Genomic DNA, 20179 nt, shown 5'->3' on the forward strand with positions numbered 1-20179 from the left:
CAGCAGTCCCTTTCAACTGACTTTTTAATATTTCAACTATTTTTTTAAACTATTTTTCAACTATATTTTTTTTAAATGCCTGCAGAGTAAATGAGCATAGACAGAATAAAACATTGTTTAGCAAGTAAAACTTCACTAAATGTACAAATCATGCAGTTTTTACATCAATTTGTCTAGTCAAGATAACTTCAAAAGTAATGCAATGTGAGGAACAATGAAAGTAACCTACATTAACATTTTGTATAAATATACCACCTGATTGAACAAGCCAATATTTTTCCTCATTTTTATCTAGTTTTTCCATTTGAGAACTACTGCCCTTATGTTTTACAAAAATAACACTTAATAATGAAAGGAAGCCCAAGAAAGTGGAGTGTGGGCCTCGCGATGAGGACAGCACTGTGGCATGGTGTTTTTCAGTTATTTTTGTAGTACATTCCACCTGAATTAATTCTAAAATGCCCCATTCTCCTTCCAAGACACATGCTTCCCTTGAATGGGTGTATCTATGAAAAATCCAGTGCAGCACCAGCATGAAATGGAGTGAACTTCAAAAGTACATTATGAACCCAAGCTTTGACAGCATTCTTGTATTTCCAATTTTCTCTTATCTCTGTACACTTTCTAATAAAGAACAGTTACTTCCTAAAAATGTTTCTGAACAAAAGAAATGATACAATAATGCAATGAATCACAATAAAATCATGCAATGGATCATACCAAATATTTTATAATGAAAGGATATTTTTTCTTCAGAAACAGTTTTATTTTGAATAAAGCAGAAGCTACAATATAATAAATATAACTTTTTGCCTATCTTTAAAGACTGATAAAATATTTATAAAGAAAGTTTAAAAGCTTAAATATTTACATAATAAATAAGGTACCACTATTATATTTTTTTCAGTATTAACGTACTGATGTTCCCATAAGGAGAATAATTGCAATCATAATTTACTTTAGTGCCTTCTGAATAATATCACAGAAATATATGCATCATTACATTCACACACACAAATATTTTATACGTAATCAGCTTGTTACATTATCAAAAATACTGTTCACAGAAAAAAATATTTTTTCAAGGCTTTTCCGCAAATATTAGCATGATAGTTTTGAAGCAGTTCGACCATGTCAACTTTCACACTTCATGTGGTCCAGCAGAACCATCACTTCCTGACAGGCAGCATAACCATGCTGCCCGATGTGAATGTTACTCAGCTTGCTGGGTTCGAGTTAATCTCTTAGCTCCACGATTTGGTGGGCCCTTTGGTTTTGCAAATTTTGGCTGGTGAAGATTTGTTTTTGGATGAATCGCATCATACAACGCAGCTTCTGTGAGCTCATCCCCACCATCTATTTCCATCTGAAATTGAAATTTCAACATGTATTTCCAGAACACTTTCCTTAACAGTTATGCTTCTGGTCACGTACAATACTTGGAGGAGGTCCCCCCCCCCCCCCCCCACACACACACACACAAGTGACTGAGGCCACATTTCTATTCCCTGGTGCAATAAAACCATCAGCTCCAAAAAAATTATAACTAGGGACATAAAATTTTGAGTGAACAATAACGTGAAATTAGAGTGTTAATGGAATGCTGATAATGAAAAATTGGCAGGTTTATGGCACACTGATAATACAAAATTTGTAGATTTTATGAAATAATGCAAAATTAAACATTTTCCCTGTACTGTGATATAGTATCATAAATCTGAGGACAGCAGTTCACTAATACTGATAAATGATAGATATTTAATGTTGAAACTGGTTGTTGACTTTTAATGCCAAGGACACTCGTTCAGCTGTCATCACAAACATCATTCACAAAACAGTAAAAATATTGCATTAATATAAAAAAAAAAAAACATTCTCAGTGTTCTACAGGACATTATTAGTTGTTCCTATGATGTGCTGAGGTACAAGCAAACAGAGAAGGCGCTATGTTGATTTATGTGTTTGCAGAGAGAAAGTGCTGCATCTGGTAGCTTTTGTATTTACATTTGTGTAATATGAAAGCAAAAAGTTTAATTAATTATTAATAATATAATGTAAATGGATAGATAAAAGAATCTACTCACCAAGCGGTGGCAGGGGAACATGCACACAAAAGGATTTAACGTTTACAAGCTATCGGAACCAATGGTTCCTCCTTTGGCAGAATAGTTGAAGGGGAGGAAGAGGGGTGAAGGAAAAGTACTGGAGATGTTTAGGGAAAGGGGTACAGTTCAGGAAAGTCACCCAGAACCCTGGGTCAGGGGAGACTTACTGGACGGGAAGAGAAGGAATGTATGTTCCTTTTGCCATAAACTAACTGAATGTGGTGTGTAATACAAATAAATACAATGTAGTTGATATGTTGAAAATGAAAATATATCTAACTTTGAAAAGCAAAAATACAGTGCTTGCAAAATAACCTGTCAAAAAGAACACCAAAATTTGTGAAAAATAACATCAAAGTTGGTAAAAAAATATAGGAATTTTCAATAAAACATGATTTTTCTCTGTCTCTCATTATACAGAATCTAACTTACAATATTATTAATTCAGCATTCAGAATTCTGTAAAGAGCGTTACATTATTCTGTGTATATTATTCTCGTGCGCACATTTATGGAGATCAGTAATTCCTCGGCTAATCAATTGCTGAAACATGGAGGAATGAATAAATGACTAAATAAAGCACTCATGAACTCAAGGATTGGTTTGGTTGGTTTTACATCACAATACTTTATTACCAGGCCCAGTTCTATGGGACAAGATATTCCCTTGTTCCCTGATCCACCAGACTAGTTACTGGCATTATACAACACAGTTTATGGTACAATCCTATTCACAGTAAACCATGGCATTTTTCATGGTCTCAGAGATAAAATGGTGAAGTGATAGAAACAAGCCAAAGATTAATTTAGGATTGAACCAAAGTATAATCATTTGGCTAATGGAATATAAATTTTGCAACGTGACTGCTAAAACTTGACAGACCAATGATATGTCACATGTGCACACTAGCAAATTTACACACACACACACACACACACACACACACACACACACACACACACACACACGCACGCACGCACGCACAAAAATGCCACAACTAGGCCAGATACGTCCATTCCTTGGTTTTCCTCTAACAGATTCTGTGGCTCTGATATACTGAACACAAGATTTTGTACTAGTGTTTCTACAGCGTACACCATGCTTACTTGAGCTTGTTTGATATTGAAACACAACTCGTAAAACCTTTATAGCTTCTCCAGCATTAGGAGGCAAAATGTTAGGTATGCCTTAGTTAACTGCTTATGCCACACAACAAAACCACCAAGAACATAAATACTCGCCCTGAAGGCCTTCACTGTATGATCTTTCTGAAATGATCAGCAACTTTTTCCTGGATAGTGTATTTGAGGAAATAGTAATTAATACTTCTGTACTTCCATCATCTCCATTTCAACAGGTCTTCTGATCTTTTTCTTTTAAATGTTTGGAAGTGGATTTGAAAGACTGAAGGAGAAGCACTACTTTACTTTCACACTCTTGTGCCAAAGACCAAATTATTTTCAGTTATGTAGTTCGAATATTTTGCATACAGATGCCTCTTTCTCAAGAGAGAATCAAACTTTTTCCTGTATCATGGGAGTTTCTCAATGATTCAATTGATTGTGAGCATGTAATAAGTTCACAGAACATGGGCACAGCAGCTGCAATCCACAAAGTCATTTCTTTTCTACAACTACTGAAAGATATTTATCTAATTGTTTACGGCTCAAAGCAGGAATTGTTCTAATCACACTGGGCTCAAACCAAATACCAGCTTCTGTCAACAAAAGTTCATGAAGATCGAAGGAATATTTTGCGTATTACTGACACAGTGTTCATTTCAGATAGGTCTGATTGCTGCACTGAAGTTTTGAAATCCTTGGACTCTGCAGTTGTAGGAATGGAACTGACAGCACATTGCACTGCGATTCTCAGAGAAATGTCTTCAAATCAGACAGTAAAAAAATACAAAAAAAATCATTTGTTGGGAAACTTTATGACTCATTTATAATTCTTGCAATTAAAATTTTCAAGTTTGTCTTTCTGTTCTAAATGAATTTACTGATATGCAGAGTGATGGAAATTGCAACGTTTGTGACATCTGCAGTCTCCAACTACCTAATAAACTGACTTTAATGGATAAATATCAGAAAATATTTTGGAGAGCTCTCAATTAGGATATGCAGTTCAACTGGAAACATGCAGCAAAAATGACCAAACAAAAATTGTGCAAGAAAAGTTTCTCAAAATAGTTCTTGAGTGATGTTTTCTCCCCTGTCTGATGAAATTATTGGCATGAAATACAACAAAAAAATCTATGAGTCAGATTTTCCAAGTAGACCAATAGAGAATATTGTGACTGTGTATTGCTAACCAGACAACTAACTAGTGGAAAATCAAAAGTACTTTGTTTGAAGTTTTATCAACAGTTCTAAAAGTTGTTTACCACCCTTGGAGAGCTCATAGTTACAGTTCTGTCATAATTCCAGGACAGCATGAAACAATATAAAGTATATAACAATTCTTCATGGCAACACACTTCAAGCTGCATAGGTGGGGGACAAGGGGACACAGCCCAACTAATTCAGTGCTAATGAACAAAACACGTTTAAATGGCTATCTCAAGCAAATCGAGAAAGAGAGTGACTAAAAAGATGTTACTTTTGACACAATACAATGTTCTGGTTTATAAGCACCAAAGAAAACCTCTGAATATTATAATAAAATCTGAAGAAGTCTTCAACATAGACCTCTCTGCACAAAGACACCTGACAAGCAGAATAAACAGTGTAGCAGCCGATCTTAACATTAAATAACTACTTTTCGAAACAGCACTGCACACTGAGGTGGCCAATATTTTTGTAAAAGCCATTCAAAAAGAATGAACAAGTATTACTCCAGAAGAAAGATGCTCACATTGCCAAAAGCATATCCAGAGTGTAAAACAAGGCATTGCCTTTTCGTTTTGTGCCAAAAATTAAAAAAAGTCTTTTAAGTTTAGTAGCTTTTGCCAATGACATCGTGATCTTATGCAACTTCATAGAAAACACTAGGATCCAATTCAACCTGTTAAAGGAAACTTCAAAACACAGTGCAGTTTGGCCAAATTGCCTAAACACAGTTAAGGGATTTTTATTTACAAAACAAATAGTTTAGGGATTCTGTGAAAAGTTTTTATTTCAAAGGTACCAGGCATATCTTTCAAACACTATCCCAGCACCAGTTCCACAGTGCCTACAAACCACAGAGCTACCATCACGCCAAATTTTGCTTGATGGTTAATGAAGTAGACAACATGATTCAGCACCTCCCTTCTGATGTTTACCAATCCTACTCCATATCCTGTGCAACACACTGTCTTATGGATGTTGTTTTTGTGGTCATCATTCTGAAGACTGCTTTGATGTCCTCCTCTATGCTAGTCTACTCTGTGCAAGCCTCTTTATCTCTGCAACCTACATACATTTTAACTGGCTAAATGTATTCAAGCCTTGGTCTACCTCTATAATTTTTACTTCCACACACTTCCTTTCTTTACCACTTTGACAATTCCTTGATGCCTCAGGATGTGTCTTATCAACCGATCCCTCCTTTTCGTCAAGTTGTGCAATTTTTTTCTATTTCAATTCTGTACTTCTTGACCAGCTATTTGATCTACCCATCTAATCCTCAGCATTCTTCTGTTTCACTGCTATTCAAAAGCTTCTATTCTCATTTTGTCTTAACTGTTTTTTGTTCACTCTTCCATTTCCCTACAAGATTACACTCTAGACAAATACCTCCAGAAAAAGACTTCCTAGCATCTAAATTTACATATTTTGATAAATTTCTCTTCTTCAGAAATATTTTTCTTGCTATTGCCAGTCTGCATTTTTCATCCTTTCCACTTCGGCCATTGTTATTTTGTTGTCTTAATAGCAAAACTCACCTACTTCTTTTAGTGTCTCATTTCTCCATCTATTTATATCAACACCACCAGATGTAATTAGACTAGATTCAATTTCCCCTGATTTACTTTTGATGGTGTTCACCTTATAACACTGTCCATTCTGACAACTGATCTGTAACTGCTGCCCGCTTTCTCCAGAAGTTGTAGATAACCTTTCGTGCTCTGTGTATTATTTCTGCTGACTTCAGAATTTCAGAATTTATTCCAGGTAACATTGTCAAAACTTTATCTAAACTTACAAGTGTTGTAAAACCTAGGTTTACCATTCTTCAGACAATCTTAAAAGCCGCAGTACTGCCTTGCACATTCCCACATTTCTCCCGAATCCAGACAGATCTTCCCCAGGTCAGCTCCTGTCAGTTTTTCCATTCTTTCATAAATAGTTCTAGTGAATGTTACGAAACCACGATTTACCAAACTGATGGTTTAATAATAACTGTATGTCAGCACCTGCCTTCTTTAGAATCAAAATTACTACACTGTTCTTCAAGTCTGAGAGTATTTAATCTGTTCTGAATTCCCTTGCATGTCCACCTAGGTTAATCTCCTTGGTGGGAAGATTGGAAAACAGTCCTCTCAGTCTCATGATGCCAACTAAGAAGCTAATTGAATGAGAAGTTAATGGCTCCTAATTTTGGGAAGCTGACAATATCCATGAGAGCTGTGTGCTGACCACATGCTTCTCCACAGCCCATGAAAGTTATGCCAATAGCAGAGGATTACATGGCAGACAGCCAGGACTGAATGGTACATCAGGGTCAGAGTGTGGAGCTCATCATAAATCTTGTATATTAGGTAAAATAGTTTTGTCAGGTCTGGCTCTCTGAAGGATTTCAATAACTCACAAGAATGTCATCAACTCCAAGGGCCTTATTTTGACTTAGTTCTTTCATTGATCTGTCAAATTCTCACCATGCTATCTTTTAAGAAAACAGAAGTAATGGAGAACATGAAAGTTACCCCAGCAGAACTCCCAAGGTCGGTGATTGTAATGAAGGGGATGCCTAAATATATGGGCTATCTCCTCATATGATTTCTCAACAACCAGCTTAAGAGACTTACCCTTCATGAAAAGGAAAAACATCACAGCTGACAAAATGTCCCAGTCCTTAAGCTCATATCAACTATGCTACTGTATGAAGTCCAGAGAGTTAGATATGCGGTATCCTTATTTCCTAATGTATGTATTGAGAATACTCTACAGGTATGGCATAGTGATTTGTCAGTTGGATTGGGATGTTGAGCTCAGCAGCGCACTTGGTGCTATTTGAGTGGAGTCAGCTGTGTGCTTGAAGAGTATGCTATGCATAGGCACCGGGTTTCACCCTCTTCTTTCACTTCATCCATAAAAACACAAACCCAACATTATACACTGTACAAGCACTCATCACAGTCCATCTACACGACACAGGTACACATCTGACACTTCAAAACAGGTCGCAGCAAGGCAATGGAAAACCATCTCAACAAGAACCTTGCCCACAGAGATGCAGGATTCCTGCATCTACACCGTACACTCATTCACTGTATATGTGACTACATTATGATTATATACATCTTGGCAGTGACGGTGCTTTTGTATGAACTTGCTGGTAAATTCTTTCAGAATGTTAGAAGCTCTGAAATGTGTCAGTATTTCATATTTAGATGTTCTGTCAAATCCTCCTGTTGTCTTCTATGGGCAAGATTGGCTAGCATGCATTCAATCTTTTCCACACAACACTCTTTCAGTATCCATACAATTGTGTTGCCTTTATCTGTCTTTCAGTATTATTATTGTTCTCTGATGTTGCAAAGCTGCACATTATTTTCTTGAGAGATGATGTTTATCACCAGTCATGGTGTCTATCAATACAACATCTCCAGTCTGATCTCCTTAGCCTCTCTACAATCCACTCCTGAAGTGCCCCATTCCACCGAACTGATGAGTCCATGGATGGGTGCACGCAGCCATCGACACTGGAACGCAGTTGAGATCATTGCAGTGTAGTTCCTTAGCAGTCCAGGAGCAACTGCTCCAGCCTCCTGGTATTAGTGCACCTGGTGACAATAATTCCGTCTATATTTCAAATAAATGATATGAATATAATAGAGGGAAACATTCCACATGGGAAAAATATATCTAAAAACAAAGATGATGTGACTTACCAAATGAAAGTGCTGGCAGGTCGATAGACACACAAACAAACAAACACAAACATATACACAAAATTCAAGCTTTCGCAACAAACGGTTGCTTCATCAGGAAAGAGGGAAGGAGAGGGAAAGACGAAAGGATGTGGGTTTTAAGGGAGAGGGTAAGGAGTCATTCCAATCCCGGGAGCGGAAAGACTTACCTTAGGGGGAAAAAAGGACAGATATACACTTGCACACTGGAGGTAGGTGTGTGTGTGTGTGTGTGTGTGTGTGTGTGTGTGTGTGTGTGTGTGTGTGTGTGTGTGCGCGCGAGTGTATATCCGTCCTTTTTTCCCCCTAAGGTAAGTCTTTCCGCTCCCGGGATTGGAATGACTCCTTACCCTCTCCCTTAAAACCCACATCCTTTCGTCTTTCCCTCTCCTTCCCTCTTTCCTGATGAAGCAACCGTTTGTTGCGAAAGCTTGAATTTTGTGTGTATGTTTGTGTTTGTTTGTGTGTCTATCGACCTGCCAGCACTTTCGTTTGGTAAGTCACATCATCTTTGTTTTTAGATATATATTTCAAATAATGTGTACATCTGCTATGACCAAATGGCCAGTCACCGAATAACTTCTTGTTCATTATACAAACTGGAAAAACTGAAGAATCACTGTTGAAATGTCCAAGTCTTTCATAATTTCTTGTGACTTTCAGAATCCTCCAATATTCCCTAGAATTTTCACAGCAAAGTCGAATACTCTGCAAATTTTGGAATTTTCAGAAAATTTGCCACCCCAGGTAGTGCAAATAATTTAATAAGAAAGAAGTATCTGACCATCAATGGTTATTGAATATACCAAGCTTCATTAGGAAATATAGTATCGGGGAACGATATCAGTACTCACAGGAAAGTTTAACTGATGTCTGAAATTGGATCTCACCTATAAGCAACTGCACATAAACCAAGGGACATAAAAATGTACGTGCACACCAAATTTTAACAGTGAAAAACACTGTTGGCTGAATCTACAGCCATGGACAACTATCTCATGAAGCGAGAAATCACTTTCCCTGTTGTGGCATTTTGACAAATGTGCATAATTTCGGCAAACTGTAGTGCATCGTACTTATGAAGAAGTGTGGAAGACCTGGGCTTGATTTTCTTGATTTGTCTTCACCAGCTGCTGAAGCATTTCAGGCAATTTGGTGCATTTGTACTACAATAACAATCTGGAAAGGGTCTTTTCTTTCCTTATATGATAGTACCTCCCCACGAGTTAATTAATAGCCAAAATTCAGTCATTTCATGAATCTGAAATAAATCAAATCAAATTACCAGTTCAGAGACCACATTTCAGACTGTAGTGGTTAATAAAAAAGAAAAAGAGAAGAAAAGAAAAGGTTGAAAATGTGGGAAGAAATGGTGAATAAAAAGGGGTTTTAAAATCGTTAATGACTGTGAAAAAGGGAAAGAATGAAATGCAAATCGGACTTCGTATTACAGAAAAGCTATCGGACTTTGTGATTCGGAAAAGCTATTGTTGGGGTGGTCCTTGTGGCGTTTCTGAGCAAAAGTCAAACCAATTTCCACTACAAAATTATTTGAAAGAGAACAGAGAATAACAAAATGTGATTAACAGGGGATAATGGCGTAGATAAGAGTTCATTCATTACCAAGTTAATATGTCTTCTCTCATGCAACGTTCAGGTCTTGTTCTCCAACAATCTCCTGCTTCATTTCTGCATGAAAAAGTTGTAGCTGCTCCAAAATCTTGCAGTAAATTTCATCGTCCAGGAATTACTAACGTCTACGAGTCAAAACCATCTTGATATTGAATGCAATGTATTTTACGGCTGCTTCCATCCTCCAAATTTCATACAAGCTTCCACAATACAATATGTCTGCACATCAATAAGTTTTTACGTCTTAATCAGACCAAGACTAACGAATAAGTTTTTACGTCTGAATCATACCAAGACTAGCGAATAAGTGAAGTTAAGCTTCCGCTCTCATGAGACAACAGCGGGTAGAAAACAAAAAGAATTTCCATTTTTGTACCTTCATTTTATTATAAATATTTTCTCTGCTGTCGAGCACTCATACAGCTCCGATGGTATAATTTATATCTGAGGGAACGAGTGTAGCACGGCGAAATTCAAAGTCCCGCTACTAGACTAACTGAGCATCTCTACAATGAAGTGTGGTGTCAGATGATGGGCTGATAAGGCAGAATTGATCAAGTTATTTAGGCTCTTGCACATTGGTTTTATGTAAACCAATAAACTACAAAGAAATCTTTGATAGCCATTCCATTAAATGCAGCAACATACATCAATACACTAATGAAGAATAAGATACTAATTTTCCTGCAGTGTACACTGCTGGCTATTAAAACTGCAACACCAGAAAGGATAAATAACAGAATTTTATTTATTGTGTGTATATAAATGGTTTAAAAAATACATTATTGAATTTGTAGATGATTTGGGGCATACAGGGTGCAAATTCAGTAACACAACTGCCACCTCCTGCAGCAACTGTGCATCAAATTGAACCAAGCTCTGATGACACATATGGGTACATCATTCCATTTTAACTATAGGCCAGCGTTCATCTACTGTGGCAGCTGATGAGTGGTGATGTGCCAGTCTCTCAGCAAAACATGAGCAGATGTTTTCAATGAATGAGGCACTTTAAGGTCATGTTAGCCAAGGTAGCTGTTAAATGCCCTCTGTATTAATGTAGGTCACAACAAAATGGGACACTGTGTAGTCTTATATTGTCTTGTTGAAAGATAACACCAAGGAAGGCTCAAAGATAGGCACAGCCACCAGCATATGTCATACCCACTGTCCAAATTATTGGTTATGAGAACCAAAAATTATCATGTTGCATACCCAAAGACATCCCATATTATGATGCTAGGTGTTGGGCCCCATACGACAATGACAAATGCAATCTAGCATTGTTAGTTCTTGGAGCATGCACAAACAGATACATTTATCAGCCAGGCCACCTACCTGTTATTAATATAAAGCTGCCCAGGTGATAGCAGTGTCATCTGGCAAGGAATAGCTGCTAGCCAGACACACAGATGGCGCATGTAGTATCAGTGAGCATGCGGCCCATGTGTAAATGAGAAAGGCGCATGTTTTATCTGAGATTGACTGAACGCAGATTGTGATGGCCTGAAGGCTCGGCATGAGCATTTTGGAAACTGTACAACTTGTCACGTGTTCAAGGACTGCTGTCGTGAGTGCCTTCAACACATGGCGAAACCAAGATGAAACCATGTCCAGAGTTTATAGTGTTGGGCTGCCACCCATCATTACAGATGTTGGACATCATAGGCTGGGCAGACTTTGTAAACCAGAACAGGCAATGAACTGTAACGGAACTGACATCAGGCATTAATGCTAGGCGAAGTACAAATGTGTCTGAACACACAGTGCACTGAACACACCTAGTGATGGTCCTCCACTGCCAATGACCCATGCATGTGCCAATGTTAACACCACGACATTAGCAACTATGACTGAAATGGGCACGTGACCATCAGCATCGGATGTTGGCGCACTGGCAGAGTGTTGCACGATCTGATGAATCCTGATACTTTCTTCATCATGCCGATGGGAGGGTGCGAGCCTGTCATCTTATGGGGAAACAGCTCCTTGACATCTTACTGCAGATGGAGACATGCTGGTGGCAGCTCCATTACGCACTGGGGAATATTCACGTGGCCATCCATGGGTTCAGTGGAGCTTGTGCAAGGCACCATAAAGGCCAAGCAGTATTGTACATGGTTCCACACCACATACTCACTTAAATAATGACCATGTTTCCCAATGACAGTGTCGTTTTCCAGCACGATAATGTGTCATGTCACAAGGCCCGGAGCGTAATGGATTGGTTCAAAGAAGATCCAATTGATGTGCTGGCCCCCCAACTTGCCAGATCTGAACCTGATCGAACACATCCGGCATTTGACTGAACATGGCACCAAAACTCCTAGACCTCTTCCCGCAATTTAGATCACTTGTGTGTGCAGATGTGATGCCAACGCCCTCCACCAACCTACCAAGGCCTCACTGGTTCCATGCCATAACATGTCACTATTGTTATCCGTGCCAAAGGCAGTCATTCCGGCTATTAGGTAGGTGATCACAATGTAGTGGCTGATCAGTGCACTTTCATAAAGATGCTGTACACAGTATTGGGTTTGTCTTAAGACATTGTTCATTGCTGTATCCTGTGTTGTCATTAGTGTGAAACTGCTGACATGCCTCGTTCTGCTGCCATGTCAAGCGAAGCCACAAATGGTTGCCATGGTGACAGTCTACAGGACTCAAGACTTCATCACAATGCCTGTGTGGGTGATTGTCTCACTGCAAACTGAGCAAACAATATGTCTGTTCTCTCGGGTGCTAGTAATGTGGGGCCTTAAAGATCCTGCAATATGCTGTGTATATGGCCCTCCTGAAACCAATGATTCCATATGCACATGAGCCTGACCAACGCAAGCACTCTCACATTAACAAATTGCAGTCCCGATAGTCCACAATCCTGCTGTATCTAATACCAACATATACTGATAGACATTTATCCTCCTTACACACATGATGATCTCTCAAAAGTCTCGACATTAAAATGTAGTTTCTGAATGAGAAACATCCTGCATAATCATTCTTTATAGAGAGTGCCCCAGTATTCAGGGATATGACAGGGCAATCAGTCAAAGCAGAGCTAGAGGGCATGTGTTTTATGATAGCGAAGATGAACAAGGGCTCATAGCTCTTAAAGGCATGCATTTTGGAGCCCACATGTTCTAGAGAACTTTTTCTTGTTTTGGTTCATACCACCACCTCTTAAAATATGGAAAGCAAAGAGCTTGTAGTCGAAGAGACTTGTTTCACAGTACTGAAGAAGTAGTGCTCATAGCTCTGCAATCTCAAATCCAGGAGAGATTGCAAATCAAAATTAACATTTCACACTGTGATAAAATGTGAATGCACTTATTAGACTGAAACGGAGGGTAAATTACCTTTCCTTGACGTCTTGGTCAAGAGAAGGGCTGACGGCACCCTAGGTCATGGGGTGTATCGGAAGGCTACGCACACTGATCTGTATTTGCATGCAGACAGCTGCCACCACCCTTCACAGAGGAATGGGGTACTTAAAACTCTAGTACATAGGGCGCGCACTATCTCTGACGCAGAGAGTCTACCCCAGGAATTGGAACATCTGAGAACTGTATTTCGAAAAAATGGGTACTCAGAGTGGCAGATTCAACGTGCTCTCCGCCCAACCACTGCAGCACAACCTGTTGAGATGGATGAAGTCACGAGGGAGGAGGTAGGCACTGCATTTATTCCATACACAGGCGCACTCTCGGGAAAAATCGCCCGCATTCTGAAGAAACACCGGGTCGGAACTGTGTTTTGTCCTCCAAATAAAACTCGTGCACTGGTGGGGAGCGCCAAAGATGACCTCGGTTTGAGGAAGGCCGGCGTGTACCAGATTCCGTGTCAATGTGGCAAGTCGTATATTGGTCAGACGATGCGTACCGTCGAGGATCGATGCCGTGAACACCAGAGGCACACTCGACTGATGTACCCGAGCAAGTCGGCGGTCGCTGAACATTGTTTGTCGGAAAATCACGCCATGGAGTATGACCGCACGAGGATTCTGGTACAGACGTCGAGATACTGGGACAGCGTTGTTAGAGAGGCCATCGAAATTCGCACCAATGACGACCTCATAAACCGTGACTGTGGCTATAATCTTAGCAAGGCTTGGGAACCAGCGATCGGGTTAATCAAGAGTAAATCGAGCAGACGTATAATTGTGACGACCACGGCGGACAGAGCCATCACACCGACGTCATCTCAGACACCGTCGCAATCTGTTCCACCGCGCGACCGTGGCGCTGGGCGCGGACGGCGGAGGGAGCGCGCCGCGGGCGGAGGGTATTTAAATCGGCCGCCGCCGCGACCGAACCCAGTTCCCTCTGAGCAGCCATAGCGTACGGATCTCCGTGCCGGCACGTTCACAGGAGCTCAGTCCGTCAGTTCACCTGATGATGGCGACATGTTTGATCGCCGAAATATTGTGCCCGTTGGACACTATAGACCGGCAGCATACCCGTGGATATTTTGATCACTTATTAGATATTACAAGTGGTAACCCTCCATCTCTCTCTTTCTCAATTATGCATATTCAACAAATGTCATACGAGCAAAGTGAGTTTGCAAGAGAACAGTACACACATTCTTTACTAAAAGTGGCCACATTGCCTCCATGACACTTTAAAAAAAGTGGTCAGTAACTCTAGAATGATATGCTCGGGCATAACTTCCTAAGATTTTTGAAAGAATCTAGAAGAACCAGCCATAAATGAGCTTGTGCTAGACTTGGTTCCACCAAAAGGCATCTCTTCCCAAGATTAGGTGTCTAATCTCTTCTCAAAAACGAAAAAAAGAATGTTAAGGAAACATTAATTCAGGTTGAATAACAATCTGAAAGAAAACTGACTGCATTCTTTTAAAACCAACCACCCAGGCAATCATCTCATGTGTGTTATGGAAACCATAGAAACAGAAAGGATGGATTGCAAAATGGGATTTGAAAACCATTCCTTACTGACCATCTAGAGCCTTTAAGCACTATGCTTAAGCATCTAGTACAAAACAGAAATAGAGCATTCTCTGTCATCATAGACTCTCAACAATCTCATCAAGGAGGCATCATGCAACCACTACTACATAGTTTTAGAGGTCACATTGGTCCACAAAACTTGAAAGGGGATACTTTGAAAATACATCAAAGCAACCTCCAAGAAAACTTTCAGATGACCCCCCATGGGTAATGATAAAGGGCATATCTCATTCCTACAAGGTCTGTTTAAAAAATTCTGGAACTTTGTCCACAAAATTTTTCTACACTTACCTTTTACTTATTATGCTTGGTCTCCTTCAAAATACTCTCCTTCACAATTGATACACTGCTCCCAATGGCGTTTCCACTTTTGGAAGTAGCCTTGGTAGCCTATTGCTGGATCACACAAAGCCCAGTCTGCGAATTTTCTTTTATCTCACCTATTGTTGCAAATCTTTGCCCTTTCAATGAGATTTTCAACTTCAGAAATATAAAAAGCCTACAGAGACCAGATCTGGAGAGTATGAAGGATGAGGCAGCACAGTAATTTCGTTTTTTTGTGCAATAGTCATGCACTGGATGAATATGCGGGTGCATTATCGTGATGCAAGCGCCATGAATTGTCTTGGCACATTTCAGGCTGTTTCCTTCTCACATTTTCTCGCAGGCATCTTAACACGTCCCAATAGTACCACTGATTCACAGTTTGTCCCTCTAGCATGAATCTACAATGAACTAATTCTTCAAAGTCAGCAAAAACTATTCTTCAAAGTCAGCAAAAACTATCAGCATGGTTTTGACTTTTGACCTGACCTGATGAGGTCTTTTTGGTCTTGGAGAACATTTTCTGACGATTGTGAAGTTTGAATCTTGGCCTCAACATCATATCCATAGACCCACATTTCATCACCAGTTATGATTCTCTTAAGGAACATGTCATTCTCATTTGCACAATCCAAAAGCTATTCACAGATTGCGAGTCGAATGATTTTCTGGTCTTGACCATTGAGCTGTGGGACAAACCTGGCGGCAACACAATGCATTCCAAGATTCTGTGTCAGGATTTAATGACATGATCCATAGATGTCGAAGGGCATCCTGAATGAGGGTCATCTGTAACTTCTGTCCAGCAATTTTTAAATCATGTGAACCATCCATAACACCGAGTACGACTTAAGGACTTATCACTGTAGGCTTCCTGCATTGTTTTGTGTGTCTCTGTAAAGGATTTCTTGAGTTTCATGCAAACTTTTATGCAGACGGTTGCTCCTCTAACTACTCATCGCTCCTCTAACTCTGCCATCTTGAAATTCGCAAACTGTGTGACACAACATTCTACTCAATACAGCACTGAACAATAACTAACAGACAAACAACAATGAAACTACTGACAGTTACACATTAAATACAGGCGTGTGCAGGGATACCAACCCCATTTCGCACCAACACACCATTGGCAAGAAATTATGAATGTTCTGGAATTTCTTGAACAGACCTCGTACTATAAAAACTCTTGATGACCTGGTTCTTATTGCTGTCTTGCTATTAAATGAGAACATATCATAGGCATAAACACGTTAGCATATGATCTCGCACACCAGATCATGAATTTCAGCAATTCCTCATGTACTTCTGTAACTGCCAACAAATTCTGAAAACAAGTTTCTTTCAGACATAAACACGTGACAATGTTGAACATGTTGGGTGCGTTAGGAATGGAAATGAAGTGATGTTGCTAATACGTGCTGGAATTTTCAAGATCAATAAGACTTTTCATACTACTAGAACATTCATTATTCTTATATGAGAAGAAATAGTAGTCTTGGTAAGCTGAATATCTACAATTGTAGTGTAAGCATAAACATCCTCACCTTTTTTGTTACTGAGAGACCAATTTCTGTCTCAATCGTTTCCAGGAGAGGACCTTTGCAGCTTGAATACAACATTCTCTCCTTTATTGAACACGAGTACCCTGGCATTGAATATATGAACACTGTAACACACAAAAATTTTAATTTCAGAAATAAGAATTTAATACATTCTAAAACCACATTCTTAAATTTATGTAAAGCGCACAAGAATTACAAATAAACAGGGAAACACTTTGCTTTTTGGTAACAATAGCAAATTTGTAATAGTTTTAAGTTTATACATACATGCATATATACATAGATGTATCACACTGAATACCTTATAAAATAAAACGTAACACCCCCACTCATATCAAGAAATGCTCGAATGTAGACAAAAGGCGCAGCTATGACAAAGGCATTTTAACAATACACAAACTTTTACTCCCTAATGGCAATTCAACAAAAGAAAAATATACTACTAGAACATTCATTATTCTTATATGAGAAGAAATAGTAGTCTTGGTAAGCTGAATTCCTACAATTAATGAACGGTCACAATGCCCATATAGTACTAGGGACAGAAAGTTGGCTGAAACCAGACGTAAACAGTAATGAAATCCTAAACTCAGATTGGAATGTATGCCACAGAGACAGGCTGGACAGTGAAGGGGGAGGGGTGTTTATAGCGATAAGAAGTGCAATAGTATCGAAGGAAATTGACAGAGATCCGAAATGTGAAATAATTTGGGTGAAGGTCACGGTTAAAGCAGACTCAGACATGGTAATTGGATGTCTCTATAGGCCCCCTGGCTCAGCAGCTGTTGTGGCTGAGCACCTGAAGGATAATTTGGAAAATATTTCGAGTAGATTTCCCCACCAGGTTATAGTTCTGGGTGGACACTTTAATTTGCCGGATATAGACTGGGAGACTCAAACGTTCATAACGGGTGGTAGGGACAAAGAATCCAGTGAAATTTTTTTAAGTGCTTTATCTGAAAACTACCTTGAGCAGTTAAACAGAGAACCGACTCGTGGCGATAACATATTAGACCTTCTGGTGACAAACAGACCCGAACTATTTGAAACAGTTAACGCAGAACAGGGAACCGGCAATCATATCGCGGTTATTGCATCGATCATTTCAGCCGTAAATAGAAATATTAAAAAAGGTAGGAAGATTTTTCTGTTTAGTAAAAGTGACAAAAAGCACATTACAGAGTACCTGATGGCTCAACACAAAAGTTTTGTCTCAAGTACAGATAGTGTTGAGGATCAGTGGACAAAGTTCAAAACCACCGTACAATATGTATTAGATGAGTATGTGCCAAGCAAGATCGCAAGAGATGGAAAAGAGCCACCATGGTACAACAACCGAGTTAGAAAACTGCTGCGGAAGCAAAGGGAACTTCACAGCAAACATAAACATAGCCAAAGCCTTGCAGACAAACAAAAATTACGCGAAGCAAAATGTAATGAGAGGAGGGCCATGCGAGAGGCGTTCAATGAATTCGAAAGTTCTATGTACTGACTTGGCAGTTCTATGTACTGACTTAGCAGAAAATCCTAAGAAATTTTGGTCTTATGTCAAAGTGGTAGGTGGATCAAAACAAAATGTCCAGACACTCTGTGACCAAAATGGTACTGAAACAGAGGATGACAGACTAAAGGCCGAAATACTAAATGTCTTTTTCCAAAGCTGTTTCACAGAGGAAGACTGCACTGTAGTTCCTTCTCTAGATTGTCGCACAGATGACAAAATGGTAGATATCGAAATAGACGACAGAGGGATAGAGAAACAATTAAAATTGCTCAAAAGAGGAAAGGCCGCTGGACCTGATGGGATACCAGTTCGATTTTACGCAGAGTACGAGAAGGAACTTGCCCCCCCCCCCCCCCCTTCTTGCCGCGGTGACCATAGGTCTCTAGAAGAGCGTAGCGTTCCAAAGGATTGGAAAAGGGCACAGGTCATCCCCGTTTTCAAGAAGGGATGTCGAACAGATGTGCGGAACTATAGACCTATATCTCTAACGTTGATCAGTTGTAGAATTTTGGAACACGTATTATGTTAGAGTATAATGACTTTTCTGGAGACTAGAAATCTACTCTGTAGGAATCAGCATGGGTTTCAAAAAAGACGGTCATGTGAAACCCAGCTCGCACTATTCATCCACGGGACTCAGAGGGCCATAGACACGGGTTCACAGGTAGATGCCGTGTTTCTTGACTTCCGCAAGGCGTTCGATACAGTTCTCCACAGTCGTTTAATGAACAAAGTAAGAGCTTATGGACTATCAGACCAATTGTGTGATTGGATTCAAGAGTTCCTAGATAACAGAATGCAGCATGTCATTCTCAATGGAGAGAAGTCTTCCGAAGTAAGAGTGATTTCAGGTGTGCCGCAGGGGAGTGTCGTAGGACCGTTGCTATTCACAATATACATAAATGACCTTGTGGAAGACATCGGAAGTTCACTGAGGTTTTTTGCGGATGATGCTGTGGTATATCGAGAGGTTGTAACAATGGAAAATTGTACTGAAATGCAGGAGGATCTGCAGAGAATTGATGCATGGTGCAGGGAATGGCAATTGAATCTCAATGTAGACAAGTGTAATGTGCTGCGAATACATAGAAAGATAGATCCCTTATCATTTAGCTACAAAATAGCAGGTCAGTAACTGGAAGCAGTTAATTCCATAAATTATCTGGGAGTACGCATTATGAGTGATTTAAAATGGAATGATCATATAAAGTTGATCGTTGGTAAAGCAGATGCCAGACTGAGATTCATTAGAAGAATCCTAAGGAAATGCAATCCGAAAACAAAGGAAGTAGGTTACAGTACACTTGTTTGCCCGCTGCTTGAATAAATGCTCACCGGCGTGGGATCCGTACCAGATAGGGTTGATAGAAGAGATAGAGAAGATCCAACGGAGAGCAGCGCGCTTTGTTACAGGATCATTTAGTAATCGCGAAAGCGTTATGGAGATGATAGATAAACTCCAGTGGAAGACTCTGCATTAGAGACGCTCAGTAGCTCGGTACGGGCTTTTGTTGAAGTTTCAAGAACATACCTTCACCGAGGAGTCAAGCAGGATATTGCTCCCTCCTACGTATATCTCGCGAAGAGACCATGAGGATAAAATCAGACAGATTAGAGCCCATACAGAAGCATACCAACAATCCTTCTTTCCACGAACAATACGATACTGGAATTGAAGGGAGAACCGATAGAGGTACTCAAGGTACCCTCCCCGCCACACACCGTCAGGTGGCTTGCGGAGTACGGATGTAGATGTAGATGTAGAAAACATTCCCTCTTCCTCTCAGTTTGCATGCCTTCGTCATCCAATCCCCCCTCTCGCCTTTCCACAAACACACATACAGAGTGGTTCAAAAGCGATACAAAAGTTGACAACTGTAAGTAAAATGTTAACATTTCTACAGCAAGGAATTCCCTGGAATTTTGTAGTAAAATCTTGTAGCTGGTTGTAAACATGGAGATGCTACAATCTAACAACATAGCAAGCAGATTTTATATTACAAAATAAATAAATCGGTAGCA

The 20179-nt window shown here is 39.7% G+C and overlaps 1 protein-coding gene across 1 annotated transcript in view; it reads right to left on the reverse strand.

Moving 5' to 3' along the window:
* Positions 1-819: 819 nt before the first annotated feature.
* The window catches only part of LOC126470649 (twinfilin), an 80971-nt gene continuing 61611 nt past the window's right edge, over positions 820-20179 (reverse strand). The window contains exons 7-8 of the mRNA XM_050098636.1: positions 16636-16757; positions 820-1366 (exon numbers count right to left, since the gene is read on the reverse strand). Of these exons, the coding sequence (XP_049954593.1) occupies positions 1214-1366; positions 16636-16757 (275 nt within the window). The 3' untranslated portion in view covers positions 820-1213. The remainder of the gene's footprint in view (positions 1367-16635; positions 16758-20179) is intronic.

Source organism: Schistocerca serialis, chromosome 1 (assembly GCF_023864345.2).
Source record: "Schistocerca serialis cubense isolate TAMUIC-IGC-003099 chromosome 1, iqSchSeri2.2, whole genome shotgun sequence".
Classification (NCBI taxonomy): domain Eukaryota; kingdom Metazoa; phylum Arthropoda; class Insecta; order Orthoptera; family Acrididae; genus Schistocerca; species Schistocerca serialis.